This window comes from Oryctolagus cuniculus, unplaced genomic scaffold (genome assembly GCF_964237555.1).
Source record: "Oryctolagus cuniculus unplaced genomic scaffold, mOryCun1.1 SCAFFOLD_57, whole genome shotgun sequence".
Taxonomy (NCBI): Eukaryota; Metazoa; Chordata; class Mammalia; order Lagomorpha; family Leporidae; genus Oryctolagus; species Oryctolagus cuniculus.
In genome coordinates this window covers 573378-589314 of record NW_027208388.1, presented here as the reverse complement: position 1 = coordinate 589314, position 15937 = coordinate 573378, and the positions used below count along the sequence as shown (strand labels likewise).

The window sequence follows — 15937 nt, the reverse complement described above, 5'->3', positions numbered from 1 at the left end:
AAAGTCTTCAACATAAGCACATATGTAAATTTTTTCAAACATAATATTCATAGTTTCCATGATAAAAACACATATTTAGGTGAGAGCTTAGCAATATTGTGGAAATTGAGTTCTGAGTGAAGAAAATACAGAGGCACATGAGGACTTTCTTTGGAGAGTGGGCCAGAGAAGATGAAGGTGATTTTCATGCCCTGCTGGCTGTTGCTCCAGGAGAAGATCCCACCTCCTCTTTACCCAAACTTATAGGTGATTAGAAAGCACAGGGTACCACCTCCATGTTCTGGGTAAGGAGAAATATTTCCTGGAGAAGGGGTTATCTGACTGACAGGTAGATGGATATAGGAGCATAGGGTGGGTAAAGTGTGGCTTCCAGATCATGAACTTAAACTATCTAACTTACCCTATATCAACATCACTCGTTTGTACTACAATAATGTTGGGCAAAAATCATGCACAGACATCAAAACTAATGTACAACAAATTTATAATTGATTAAGATGGCATTTCAAAAAACTGTTGAAATAACTGTTGTATCAACTGCTGCAAGTGTTGAATATTTGTCAGCAAACTTTATACATGAAAACACAGTTCATTTGTCTGGTTCCATTCATAATAATGGGAAACTAAAAAATGAAGGTAGTATAAGAGAAAGAATCTCTCAAGAATGGTTAACCAGTCTTCATGGCAATTCATCACACTTGCTGAGGTGTGATTCCAAAAAAACAATTCCTCCAGACACTTCACAGTTTCAGAGACTTTTCTGTAAATGTAATCTTGTTTTCTGGAAATTTGCTTTACAGTAAAGGTACTCCCATTCATATGCCTTTGTGTGAGTTATCAGTTTACCATCTAGAGGTGACTGGTCGTATAAAACTTTTCTTTTTTTGCAAGTTTTCTCACTTCTGAGCCTCTTCGTGTGAATAGAAGACTGACCTATAGCAGAAGGATTTTTTTCACATTCATTACATTGATTTTTCACTTTATGAATTCTCTGAAGTCTGTTGATGTCTAATTTCTGGCTAATGGAATGTTCATACTTACAGCATTCAAACAATATGACCTGTTGTGAATTCTATATTCATACAAGCCTGAATTCCCAGAAAATGTCTTCCACATTCATTACACTAGACAGGGATGCCCACTTTCACCATTGCTATTCAATATAGTACTGGAAGTTATAGCCAAACCCATTGGGCAAGAAGAAGTTTCACCTCACCCTGGTGAGAATGGCTCACATTCAGAAATCTACCAACAACAGATGCTGGAGAGGATGTGGGGAAAGGACACTAACCCACTTTTGGTGGGAAGGCAAACTGGTCAAGCCACTATGGAAGTCAGTCTGGAGATTCCTCAGAAACCTGAATATAACCCTACCATTCAACCCAGCCATCCCACTCCTTGGAATTTACCCAAAGGAAATGAAATTGGCAAACAAAAAAGCTATATACACCTTAATATTTATTGCAGCTCAATTCACAATAGCTAAGACCTGGAACCAACCCAAATGCCCATCAACAGTAGACTGGATAAAGAAATTATGGGACATGTACTCTATACAATACTATACAACAGTCAAAAACAGTGAAATCCAGTCATTTGCAACAAAATGGAGGAATCTGGAAAACATCATGCTGAGTGAAATAAGCCAATCCCAAAGGGACAAATATCATATGTTCTCCCTTATCGGTGACAACCGAGCACCAAAAAGGAAACCTGTTGAAGTGACATGGACACTATGAGAAACAATGACTTGATCACCACTTGTCCTGACTTTCGAGGGAAATCTTACTACTTTATTACTTTTGGTTTTTTTTTGTTGTTGTTGTACTGGATACCATTAGTTGAACTCTTTATTTAACACACAATTATTCTTAGGTGTTTAAGTTTAACTGAAGAGTGACCCTGTTAAATATGAGTGGGAATAAGAGAGGGAGTACAGGTACAGTTTGGCACATGCTCAACTGGATTTACCTCTAATGGTATAGTTAGAAACATGCCAGGGGATTCAAATTTAATTCCATCTAGGTGGCATGTACCAATGCCATCTCACTAGTCAAAGTGATCACTTTTAGTTCATAATTGATCGTAATGATAGGTCTAAGAGTCAAAGGGATCATATAAACAATAGTGTCTGCTAATACTGATAGAATTAAAAAGGAGGGAACCATAAAACATGGGAAGTAGGATACACAACAGACTCATAGAATGGTAGATGTCCTGCTAAACAGCATTCTGGCCTCAGAATCAGCCCTTAAGGCATTCATATCTGGTTAAAAAGTCCATGAGAGTATTTCAGGCATGGAAAGCCAAGACACTGTGGCAAAAAAAAAAAAAGTGACCTAAATGAAAGATCTCTGTGAGATCCCAGCAGAAAGTATGAGCCATCAAAGAAGGAGGTACCTTTCTCTGAAGGGAGGAGAGAACCTATAATTTGACTATGGCCTTGTCTAAAACAGATCAGAGTTGGTGAACTCAAGAGGCTTCCATAGCCATGGTAGCTCATGACAAGATTCTCGGTTGATTACTGACATCTATTTATGAGTGTCAATTGTTAAATCAACAACAGGAGTCACTGTGCACTTACTCCCCATGTAAGATCTCTGTCCTTAATGTGTTGTACTATGTGAATTAATGGCATAACTAGTACTCAAACAGTACTTTATACTTTGTGTTTCTCTGTGGGTGCAAACTGTTGAAATCTTTACTTAGTATATACTAAATTTATCTGTATATAGATAATTGAAAATGAATCTTGATGTGAATGGGATGGGAGAGGGAGTGGGAGGTTCGATTGTTGAAGGTGGGAGTGAGGTTATGTGGGACAAAAGCCACTATAATCCAAAAGTTGTACTTTGGAAATGTATATTTATTAAATAAAAGTTGAAAAAAAGAAACCCCCATCTGAATTCTCTGATGTATGATAGATTTGTGACAAATGCTTTTTTAACACTATTAATATTTATAAGCTTTCTCCGTTACATGCGTCCCTGTTGGATAAGATGTGATTTCCAGCAGAAAATTTTGTCCTAATACTTACATTATTTGAAGGGAAACTCTTCCACATTCAATATATACATTCTCTCCCTCTCTCTCTGTCTCTGTCTCTCTCTCTCTCTCTCTCTCCCTCCCTCCCTCCCTCTCTCACTCTTTCTTTCTATGACAGATAGAGTTAGAGAGACAGAGAAAAAATCTTTCTTACATTGGTTCTCCCCCAAATGGCTGCTGCAGCTGGAATTATGCCGATCCAAAGCAGGAGCCAGGTGCTTCCTCCTGGTCTCCCATGCTGGTGCAGGGGCCCAAGGACTTGAGCCATCCTTCACTGCCTTCCCAGGCCACAGCAGAGACCTGGACTGGAAGGAGTGACCAGTACTAGAACCTGGTGCCCATATGAAATGCCGGTACCACAGGGGGATGATTAACCAAATGAGCCACAGAGCCAACCCCTTATTATATTCTCAAAGTCTCTCCCATTCAAAATAGATGATGGATTATGAGGTATGACCTATGACAAAAAGCTTTCCCACGTTTATTTCATTCATGAGATCTCCACTTTGTGAATTCTCTAATGTTGTACCTGAGATTTTGGCAAAGCTTTCCAACACTCATTACATTCATAAGATTTCTCCCCCATGTGAATTCTCTGGTGTCTTGTGGGGTATGACTTCTAAGTAAAGGCTTTTCCACAAGATTACTTTCAAAGGTTTTTTTCCCTGTATGAATTTGATGATGTGCAATGTGGGCTAAGTTATGGTAAAAGACTTTGAGTCATTACATTCATAAGATTTTCCCCATGTGAATTCTGTTATGCTTGATGAGGTATAATTGGCACCAAAGGCATATCCACACTGACTATAATCTTATTGTTCTCCCTTGAAAGATTCTGTTATTTAATGAAAAGGAACTTGCACAAAAAGGCAATTGTGTGGAAAATTCCCTGTTAATTCTGTGATGTTTTATTAGTTGAAAATTATAACAAAAGGCTTTCTACTATCATTATTCATGACATTTCTCCCCATGTGAATTCTCTGATGCTTTGTGATGTTTGTCATATGAAGAGGCTTCTGCACAGTCATTGCCATCATAAATTTTCTCTCCTGTGACTTCTTTGATGTTCATTGAGCTCTGAATTGCATAGAAATTTGCAAAGAAAACTTCTCCACAGTCATGACATTCATAAGGTTTCTCCTGTATGGCTTCTCTAATTATTTACAAGGCTTGACTTTTGGCCAAAGGCTTTTCCAAGTCATTGCATTCAGAAGGTTTATCCCCTGTGTGACTTCTCTGATGCCTTTTGAGGTTTGACTTATGGGTAAAGACTTTTCCAGTCTTTACATTCATCAGGTTTTTCGCCTGTGCGAATTCTCTGATGTGGGTGCTAGAGCTGACTTACTCAGAAACGCTTTTCCAGTCATTACATTCATAATCTTTCTACACTGTGTGAATTCTCTGATGACTTATGAGGCTTGATTTGTGACCAAATGGTTTCCCACTGTCATTGTATTCATAGGGTTTCTCCTCTGTGTTACTTCTCTGATGTAGGATGAGAGATGACTTCTTAAGAAAGGCTTTTCCACAGTCATTACATTCATAAGGTTTTTCCCCCGTGTGAATTCTCTGATGTAGGAATGAGATGTGACTTCCACATAAAGGCTTTCCCACAGTCATTACATTCATAAGGCTTTTCCCCTGTGTGAATTCTCTGATGATTTATGAAATGGGACTTCCGGCCAAGGCTTTCCCACAGTCATTACATTCATAAGGCTTTTCCCCTGTGTGAATTCTCTGATGATTTATGAAATGGGACTTCCGGCCAAGGCTTTTCCACAGTCATTACATTCATAAGGTTTCTTCCCTGTGTGAATTCTCTGATGCTTTGTGAGGGCTGATTTACAGCGAAAGGCTTTTCCACAGTCATTACATTCATAAGGTTTCTCCCCTGTGTGAATTCTCTGATGATTTATGAGGTATGCCTTCTTGCCAAAGGCTTTCCCACACTCATGGCATTCATAAGGTTTCTCTCCTGTGTGAATTTTCTGATGAGTTATGAGCTGTGACTTCCAGCCAAAGGCTTTACCACAGTCATTGCATTCATAAGGTTTTTCCCCCATGTGAATTCTCTGATGTAGGATGAGATGTGACTTCCACATAAAGGATTTTCCACAGTCATTACATTCATAAGGCTTATCCCCTGTGTGAATTCTCTGATGATTTATGAAATGGGACTTCCGGCCAAAGGCTTTTCCACAGTCACTGCATTCATAAGGTTTCTCCCCTGTGTGAATTTTCTGATGCCTTAAGAGGTGTGCCTTCTGGCCAAAGGCTTTCCCACACTCATTGCATTCATAAGGTTTCTCCCCTGTGTGAATTCTCTGATGATTTATGAAATGTGACTTCTGGCCAAAGGCTTTATCACAGTCACTGCATTCATAAGGTTTTTCCCCCGTATGAATTCTCTGATGTAGGATGAGACATGACTTCCACATAAAGGCTTTTCCACAGTCACTGCATTCATAAGGTTTCACCCCTGTGTGAATTTTCTGATGAGTTATGAGGTGTGACTTCTGGCCAAAAGCTTTGCCACACTCATTGCATTCATAAGGTTTCTCTCCTGTGTGAATTTTCTGATGAGTTATGAGGTTTGACTTCTGGCTACAGGCTTTACCACAGTCATTGCATTCATAAGGTTTTTCCCCCATGTGAATTCTCTGATGTAGGATGAGACAAGACTTCCACATAAAGGCTTTTCCACAGTCATTACATTCATAAGGCTTATCCCCTGTGTGAATTCTCTGATGCTTTGTGAGGGCTGATTTACAGTGAAAGGCTTTTCCACAGTCACTGCATTCATAAGGTTTCACCCCTGTGTGAATTTTCTGATGTGTTATGAGGTGTGAATTCTGGCCAAAGGCTTTCCCACACTCATTGCATTCATAAGGTTTCTTCCCTGTGTGAATTCTCTGATGATTTGTGAGGGCTGATTTACAGCGAAAGGCTTTTCCACAGTCATTGCATTCATAAGGTTTCTCTCCTGTGTGAATTCTTTGGTGATTTATGAGGTGTGACTTTTTCCCAAAGGCTTTTCCACAGTCATTACATTCATAAGGTTTCTCCCCTGTGTGAATTCTCTGATGATTTATGAAATGGAACTTCCGGCCAAAGGCTTTTCCACAGTCATTACATTCATAAGGCTTATCCCCTGTGTGAATTTTCTGATGCTTTGTGAGGATTGATTTATAGCGAAAGGCTTTTCCACAGTCACTGCATTCATAAGGTTTCTCTCCCATGTGAATTCTCTGGTGATTTATGAGGTGTGACTTTAGGCCAAAAGCTTTTCCACAGTTATTACATTCATAAAGTTTATTCCCTGTGTTAATTATCTGATGCTTTATGAGGTGTGACTTCTGACCAAAGTATTTTCCACAGTCATTACATTCATAAGGTTTCTCACCTGAGTGAATTCTCTGATGATTTATGAGATGTGACTTCTGGTAAGTGGCTTCTCCATGTTCATTAAACACATGAGAGTTTTCCACTACGTGAGTACTGTAATCAATTGCATGGCAGAATTTATAACTGAATGATTTTCCACAAGGCTTACATGCATAGGGTTTCTTCCCTATATGTGGTCTATGATTTATTTTAAGAGGTGATTGATCAATGACAGGTTCCAAAGAACTACTATATTCATAAACTTTCTCTCTTCTGGGACTTTGTTGATGCATACTGAGGTTAGAATTTTTATGGAAATCATGTTCTATTTGAGTTGTCTTACCAATAGTGGCAGTGGATGTACTACTTTCTACCATAAAATGCCTCTCAGATTTACAAAATATATTTTTCCTTTTGAAGACTTTCCCTTTTCCAATTGGTTCAAATGCCTGTTGCACAGTCTGATTTTTGTGCTGTTGATTAAGAGCCTCACAGATCTGGAGAGCATTCCCAGGCACATTAGTAGCATCAAATTTTTCTCCAGTTTGTAGTTGAACAGGCCCACAGTGCAGATACACATTGTGACATACATTGCATTCTTCAGGTTTCATTCCTGAATAGATTCTCTTTTTGATACTCAGTTTTGGAATATGGTTTGAACTTAAACGAAGTGTTTTTCTTAATTCAATGATCTTGGGAGTTGATGTCTTATTGTTTTTCATAACATTCTGGTTCAGATTTTTGTCCTGACTTTTCTGGTTTTTCCTAATCAGGTCATCCCTTTTCATGGCAACTGAAGTGAGAAAAAAAAACGGTGCTGTCAATAAATCAAATATAATTCTTTTTCCTGGCATACTCATGTAAAAGGAATGAAGTTACTTGTATTTAAGAGGGATAGAATTAACAAAATGAATACAAGTCATTGCTTGGAATGTCTGCATCCAAACACAGTGCCAATTTAAGCCCAGGATACTCTGCTTCAAATACAGCTCTCTACTAATGTATACCAGGGGGCAGGAGATAATGGTTCTTGTGCTTGGGACCCTGTGATACATCAGATTGGAATAGTTGGAATGCCAGGCGTTTGGCTTCAAATTAGTCAGACCTAACTGCTGCAGGTATCTGGGGAGGTAGCTAATAGGAAATCTCTTTCTCACTGTTTCTCCTCTCACTGACTTTCTGCCTTTCACAAAGGTGAAACAACTATATAAGATTTTAAAGAAAGGACATATGTTTGGTAAAAATAATCAGCTATTGCCAAGAAATCAATTTTTCCTTGTGTATTCATTCCAGTTCATTTTTATAAAATTGTCTGTTTTGTACTTCTCTGATATTTCAAACATCAATATGGGAAACTTTTGCTGGATCATTTTCTTGCAGGTGGAGAAGAGTTTAATGTGTCTGTATTCCAAGCAGGATCACATTTAAGGGACAAGATTTGCATCTGTGGTTGTCTCATGTTCTGTCTTCCCAGGGAAACAGCATTTGTGGGATTTTTCTAATGAAAAACTGTTTTATCTGCACTCTATTACAGTTTCCCCATATTTCTAAGGAAATCTGATATCCTCAGCCTCTGAGAACTAAATAGTTACAGAAAGTCCCAATATACCACCTTCGGTATGCATTCACAAGCAATTTAAAGAATTTGTTTCTGCAGACAAGAATCTGCTTAATTTCTTGAAAATTTATTTCTATCTCATTGTGCAGTTGTCATCCCTGGTGACCTCCTTTCATTTTTTACATAAACACTCCTCTGTGATAATATGCAATTCTGGAGATTTTGATCAGTTGCTGAGTTACACATGAAACTTCATTTCCTTCGCCTTTACCAGAGATACTGATCTCCATAGATACTGTAGAATAACTGTGTCTGAAGTAAGACTTGGAAAAAATTAAGAGAAAGACCACCACTCAACATCTGCTGCAATGATTCTACTTTGGCCTCCCTGACCATTATGTACACACTGACCTGGGAGGCTATGATGTAAGCATTCTTTCCCCATCCAGGGCTCTGCTCCTTGCTCCAACTTCAAGATCAAGTCAGGTTTGGTCATGCAGTGCCCTAGTAATGGAAATAATGTAACACTTTGTGAAATCACTATCTTGGGTTAATTAAAGGTGAACAGCATGGTCCAGGAGCTATGCAACAAATGTTCCAATTTGAATTCCTTCTCAGATGGTATATAATCAGATTCTTCATGGACTCAAATTCTATTCCTGTCCCTCATTTATAAAGTTTATTAATAGTGCTCACTTATTTGTCAAATAGTGAGAAAATGTTACCACTGGGCATGTGATGAGTGTCACTCACCCAAGGAGAACAGGCTGCTGTAGGTCTCCAGCATCACATCCTTGTACAGGATTTTCTGAGCTTGGTTCATGTTCTGCCATTCCTCCCAGGTAAAGTACACAGCCAGGTCTTCAAATGTTATCATCACCTGTGATAGAACACTCCTGGTCAACATGTCAACTCTGTCACATAACAAAAAATGGCAGATGTATAACTTCTGCATGCATATGGAGGAAGAAGGAAGGATGCCATTTCATTTCAGATTTGTTGAGCATTTGGACAGCCACACAGAAGCATTCAACAGGGGATCAAACCTGTGGTATAAAGGCTGTGAAAAATGCCCAAGCTGGAGGGAAACAGGAATTTCTGTTCAGAAAGGCCAGACTATGTCAAGGGCAATTGCACAGGAGGCTGAAAGGGGGACAATAGTCACTCTGGAATGAGCAATGTTCAGAAGAATGTAGAAGTATTCAGGGAAAAAGACAAGAAACCATCAGGGAAGCTATGAAGAGTTTGAACAGAGAAGAATTTCCAGGAAAACACCATGCACAGTCAATGCAATTATGGCAGAGAAAAAAAAATTTTAAATTGAGACATTACAGACTTAACTTAGTGTTTATGAAGTCAGCTCAGATACTCTATCTCTGCATCAAATTTCCAAAGAAATTTCCTTGAGAAATTCTGTACTATAATCTGCATTTGTGACTGAGGGAAATGCAGAGAGATTTGTTTGAGAACCTGTAGTAGGCACCAGTATTATGGTGCAGCAGATAAGCCTGCACCCTCCACCTGCAATTCAGGCATCCCAATGTGAACAGTTTGAGTCCTTGGTGCTCCACATGGGATGCCTGTGGTCATTTTGTGAACGAACCAGTAGATGGAAGGTATCTCTTACTACCCATCCTTCCATATCTCTATTTGCTTTTCAAATAAGTTAATAAATAAATCTTGGGGCCAGAGCTGTGGTACAGTGGGTTAACACCCTTGCCTAAAGTGCTGACATCTCATATGGGTGCCATTTCTAGACCCAGCTGCTCCACTTCTGATCTAGCACTCTGCTATGACCTGGGAAAGTAGTAGAAGAAGAACAAAACCCTTGGGTCCTTTAACCCATGTGGGAAACTGAGAAGAAGCTCTGGCTCCTGGCTTCAGACCAGCACAGCTCGGGGCATTGTGGGCAGCCAGGGAGTGAACCAGCAGATGAAGATCTCTACTCTCTCTCTCTCTCTGCCTCTCTCTCTTTGTAACTCTGACTTTCAAATAAAAAATAAATTTTTAAATAAAAACTTAAAACATAAAAGAACCTGCAATAGATTTTTTTTCCTCACACAGCCCTTATGCTATCTCTGAATCAAGGTCAGCTCCCCAAATTATGAAGGTCTGCATTACTCTAACAATTAAAAAAATAAATGCAACTGATTTGTGTTTTAGCACTAGCTAACTCTTACTCTTGCAGAATGTTCAGTGTTTATTTCCATGGTGGTACTGAAACACTGCCCACTACATCATCTATATAACAATAATGACTGTATTTGACATCATGACCCCCAATTTCGAATATTATCCTTGAAGCCTCATTTAAAAATATAAATAATATGTATTTTGCTATGGCAACAGAAAGATGAGACCAAATTGCCTTAGATTACTTCAATGCTTGATAGTCATGACAAATTCATTTGTCTTGTTTTTATATATTCCCTAAGAATAAAATTTATCTTTATTTTTCCATTTTTATTAACAAATTATTATAAATCTAAAAAGAAAACTGACAGCAACCTGAGAATAATTAAAAAAAAAAAAAACACTTACAGGGCCAGTGCTGTTGCACAGTGGGATAAAGCCCCAGTCCTCAGAGCCAGCATCCCATATGAGTGCCAGTTTGAGTCCTGGCTTCTCCACCTCAAATCCTGCTCCTACAAATATTACTGGGAAGGTACTGGAGGATGACTCAAGGGCGTGGACCCATGCACCTATGTGAGAGATGCAGAAGGATCCTGCCTCTTGCCTATAGATTGGCTCAGCTCTGACCTTTGTGGCCTTTTGGGGAATGAACCAGCAGATGCAAGACTCTCTCTCTCTCTCTTTCTGTTACTCTCTGTGACTATGTCTTTCAAATGCATAAAATAAATATGATTTTAAAAGTACACAATCTGCAGGTGATGTATTAATTTTCTTTGCTCTTTGAAATATCTGGAGGTGTCATGAATCATTCCTGGAAGAAAACATAAATGCAAGGATTTAAAAGAAAATTTCATGGCTTTCTTTCTACATTGCACTGTAGAAAACGGAGTGCTAGAATGAATAAAGAATCATGAATACATAAATAAAGAAAGCAAACTTCATGGAGGAAAAATTATTTAAACCTGCAAATATATGGCAACTGAACCCACCTCTATTAAGTGGCAGAGATTAATCAGAAGTTATCTTTGGTTTAATGAAAGCATTGCAAAAAAAAATTTTTTTCCCCAGGAATTACTGTCATATTGTTTTTGTTCCTTTTCCTCATTTTCTGTAAAGTCAATTCCTATGGTCATTTCTGTGAAACAAGAAATCATGTTTCAGATAAAAAAAAGTGGAGATAAATGAGAATAGTCAGGGTGATACTGAAGAAAAAAGGACAATTAGGAAAAAGGGAACTTCCAACGTTGAAACTGATTAATGTTATGAGAAATCACTTAAATGTGGGGAATCAGTGTTCAGGAAGACCAGACACTTATTCTTTCTTTTTATATCCAATTACTGCATCAAACTTAATGTTGAGCTTTCGTTTTGCAAGTGCCAGGAAATGCTCAGGAAGGATCCTTTCCAATATCATTAAAAAGCGTATAGAAGATGGCACAAAGATCATTTTCTCCTCTGTCAGGATCCCATTCATCAGCTTGTTTACCACTTGCTCAGGTTCCAGGGTGGGTCCCAGGCTGGTGCTTGGATTTTTGATGAAGCCAGTGTTTATGAAATTCGGGCAGAGACACGTCATCTTGACTCCGGTTCTTTCTAAGGCAGCCAGCTCGTCAGTCAAAGCTCTGTGAAACCCAACAGCAGCAAACTTGCTGGAACAATAAGCCAGTAAGAAGGGGACCACAGTATGTCCACCTGCGGAAACCACAGTGACAATATAACCGTGATTGTTCTTCATCATCGCTGGAAGAAATGCCTTTGTAGTCCAGAAATGCACAAGCACATTAACTTCAAAAGCTTTTTCAATCTGAGGGTCTTGTGTAGCAAACAAATCAGATGTGTAGACTACACCAGCATTATTTACTAAGATGCTAACATCTCCAATTTCTGCCTTTACCTTCTTTGCAGAGCTGTAAATATCTTCTCGGTTACTGCAGTCAACCACAAAAGGATGAGCCTGGGCACCCAGTCTCCTGCATTCAGCAGCTGTTTCCTCAATTCCATGCTTTGGAGGTAGTCAGCAGGAATGGAGCATTGCAAAAATTTTATTAAATGATATTGTAACAATAAAAAACAGTAAAACTTTGTTATTGTTGAAATTAATTACATTCAGTAAAATTTACATTAATGAAAGTTATTTTGGGGACTGGCACTGTGGCTTAGTGGGTAAAGCTGCTGCCTGTATCCCATGTGAGTGACAGTTCAAAACAGTGACAGAGCTGCAATCAACAGTCACCCATACAGGTTTCATCTCAAATGGCCTGAACACCCAGCTCCATCACATTGTCATCTTGGATGAAATAGACTTTCTTTCTTTCTTATTTTAAGAATTTTATTTATTTATTTGACAGGTAGAATTACAGACAGTGAGAGAGAGAGGCAGAGAGAAATGTCTTCCTTCCATTGGTTCACTCTCAAAATGGACACAATGCATGGAGCTGTGCTGATCTAAAGCCAGGAGTCAGGTGCTTCTTCCTGGGCTCCCACCCAGGTGCAGGAGCCCAAGCACCTGTGCCATCTTCTGCTGCTTTGCCAGGCCACAGCAGAGAGCTGGATAAGAAGAAGAGCAGCCGGGACTAGAAATGGTGCCCATATGGGATGCCGGCACCCCACATGGAGGATTAACCTACTGCACCACAGTGCTGGCTCTGGATGAAACAGTCTTTCTACAGAACTTTTGGAGCTGCCTCTGTACAATGGGAGACACATTGGTCTTGTTTCAGTGCACCAATTTTTGATAAAAATATCTTTAAAATCTCAACCTTATTCACCCTTTCTCCAGCTCCAGAACTGAGGATGTGGCATTGGTGTCCCTTCCTAGGCCAGCCAAGATCTACAGGGTGCACCTGAATGACATAACTTAATACCTCAGATCTATGACTGTCACCTATGCCACCAACAGACAGACACCTGTCCTGCTCTCCAAGGTTCCTTTCACCCTCACACTAACATCCACAGACACAGAAACCAACCACACAGTTCTTGAGCAATATGAGGAAAGCCCCAGAGTCAGGAATTCTGTGAAGATGGTGGGAATGGTTGGAATGGCACATGCTGAGAAGGAGGCCAGAGGAGATTTCCCATGGTCCTGAGCTGCTGACATCATGGGCAGATGAGGCTAGATTCCCAGATACCAATGCATGTCTCCATTAGAAGCAATGAAGATGATCCATACATCAGCTAGAAAATCAGTCTCCTTGGACACGGAGGGGTTACATCAGAACTTGTCTAACCACAAGAGATATCCACATAATAATCAATTCCTCATTAATGCTTGACATATTTACAACCTAAAGAAACATAGTATAAGTGAAGAAATTCAAATGTGGAAAGAATTCTTGGGAATTGTATTTAAATTTATCATGATTTGATCCTATTGAAAACCTAAAATTTGTTTTTAAATTTTATAATGAAAAAGGATAAAAAAAGATGTTCCATCTTATGTCTCTACAGCATAAGATATACATCAACTTTCCCAGGTTCTATATGCATTTATGAACAAAGTTTCATAGGTGTACTCAGTAGTGTGGCTCCAAAAGTCTTAACCAGGGATTCAACTAAATTTAACAAGGAATTTTAGAAGAATTCCAAAATATGTATCAGAAGAAAAATACATACTTTACTTGGTACATCTCATTTTAATTATACTATTGTCTCCATTTCCAATTGTCAGATGTACAAAAAAATCCCAGAAGCAGCAGAGTTAGTCAAACATGATGAGGAATAAAATACTTTTTAAGTTGCAACTTGGCTAGAGAAAATGAGAATTCACAGATCCCAGATTAAAATAACCAAGATGGCTCAATAAAAGAAAACTCAATGTCTTCTTACACTGACATTTATTACCTCAGATTTATTTAACAAAAAGGAGATTACTCCAGCTATTCCCCATTAGGCAGCCCAATTTTACCTGCTAAATCTATTTAAAAAAAAGCACCTCATGATAATTACTAAAATCATACTGCTGTATGCCACCCACCATGTCCACTGTACCTTATACCTAATGTTAACAAATCTGATGCATCTCAATAGATAAATGATGTGTCTTAACTATTACAAGTGTGGCAAATGTGTTTTGTTCAAAGTTTTTACAAAAGCCCCTCCGTCTCAGTTTGCCTTCACCTTGAAAAGATACTTCTTCTGAGGTATACATGGACACCTCATTGACTTTGCCATCAAACAGAATTTTTGCAAAAAAAAATTAACCACACCCACCACTTATCAGGAACACAAGCATGCATCACATAGATGACAAGCTCCATGAATGAGATGATTTGACAGGCTTCTCAAGTACATACAAGCCTAATCATCCTACTTGGGTTTTAGTGCAATGCATACCTCATTTACAAAATTAATTGTCACTGATGTTACAAATCAGTCCAGCTTATATGGGCCTCCCTCTGATGAAAGGGGCTAAAATCCATCAAAATAAACTCTAGGCACTGTCCTTGTGCTCTCAGTGACTTTTTCATTCTAGGGGCTCACAAACCTTCTAAATTCTTTAGATCACCTATGATGATCATTAGTTCTCAAGGATGCAAGTAATTTCCCCTCTTGGCATCTTGTTATTAACTATGCTGTATGAGAAATGAAGTCTACACACCTTGTGCCTACAATTCTCCAAACCATGTTGTCTGCTAGGACATCGGCCATGAATATAGGACAATAAAATTTGGGCATGGTTACTGAGGTCTCCTTAATAAAAGATGGACTGGGGCCGGCACTGTGGTGCAGTGGTGTAATCCTCCACATGCAGTGCTGGCACCCCATATATGCACTAGCTCTAGTCCCCACTGCTCCTCTTCCCATGCAGCTCTCTGCAATAGCCTGGGAAAGCAGGAGAAGATAGCCTTGGACCCCTGCACCTATGAGGAAGACCTGGAAGCTCCTGGCTACTGGCCTAGCATCTGCCCATCTCCAGCTGTTGCATTCATTAGGGGAGTGAACCAGTGTATGGAAGACCTTTCTCTCTTTCTGTTCCTCTCACTGTCAGAACTGTACTTGTCAAATAAATAAAACCTTAAAAACTATATGCAGGATGGACCAAAATGTGGCATACTCTATTTCAGCTCCAGTATCTACTGTCTATGTAAGTGTCTCAGAGTAACACAGTAGGTCACCCTCTAGCAAACAAGAAAAGCTGTTTAAGTTCAGAGGACACCATTCTGCTGCCTGTTGACCTTATTACTGTTAGTCTGGATGCTTTCATCCATTGCAATCCAGAGACCCGATTTTCCCATGGATATTAACATCAGGAAACATGAAAATATGGTAAGAAAAGCTTAAACTGAGAGTTATTATTAATAAGTATTTTCACAAACTTTCTTAGAACCCATCTAGTCCAAACCTTGGACAATTGGAAGCTGTTGTACTTAGCCCACCCATAATCGAGATGCGTTCTAATTCTTTTAACTGCAAGGAGAGTATCATAGACATTAATGCTCCAAACTGATTCAGTTCCCTGCAAATGTGTCTGGGAAAGCAGCACAGGATGACTCAAATTATTTGAGCTCCTGCTCCCATGTGAGAGACCTGGAAGAAGACCCTAGCTCCTGACATCAGTCTGGCCTAGCCACAGTCATTGCAGCCATTTGAGGAGTGAACAAATCAGAAGGAAGATCTCTCCCTCTGTCACTTTATAGCACTGCAATTCAAAGAGCTGAAAAACTTACCATGACTCATTATGTCATTAATTTAGTACATGACGCTGAGAAAATCAGAACTATTTGTTAAAAATTGGTTGCAATGCACTAGATTTATAATTTTTGAATGTATCTTTCCAATGTATAATGTAGTCCTGTGCTAGTTTAGAGTATCAGA

General features: G+C 39.1%; 1 protein-coding gene across 1 annotated transcript; it reads right to left on the bottom strand.

Annotated features, from left to right (window-relative positions):
- Positions 1-1441: 1441 nt before the first annotated feature.
- Positions 1442-13409, bottom strand: LOC127488823 (zinc finger protein 585A-like). Its single transcript, XM_070067877.1, is given in 7 exon segments — positions 1442-4620; positions 4622-4725; positions 4728-4808; positions 4811-7222; positions 8399-8491; positions 8741-8867; positions 11607-13409. Coding segments are annotated over 7 exon segments (3261 nt in total). The 5' UTR covers positions 11859-13409; the 3' UTR covers positions 1442-4428.
- Between the last annotated feature and the right edge of the window lie 2528 nt (positions 13410-15937).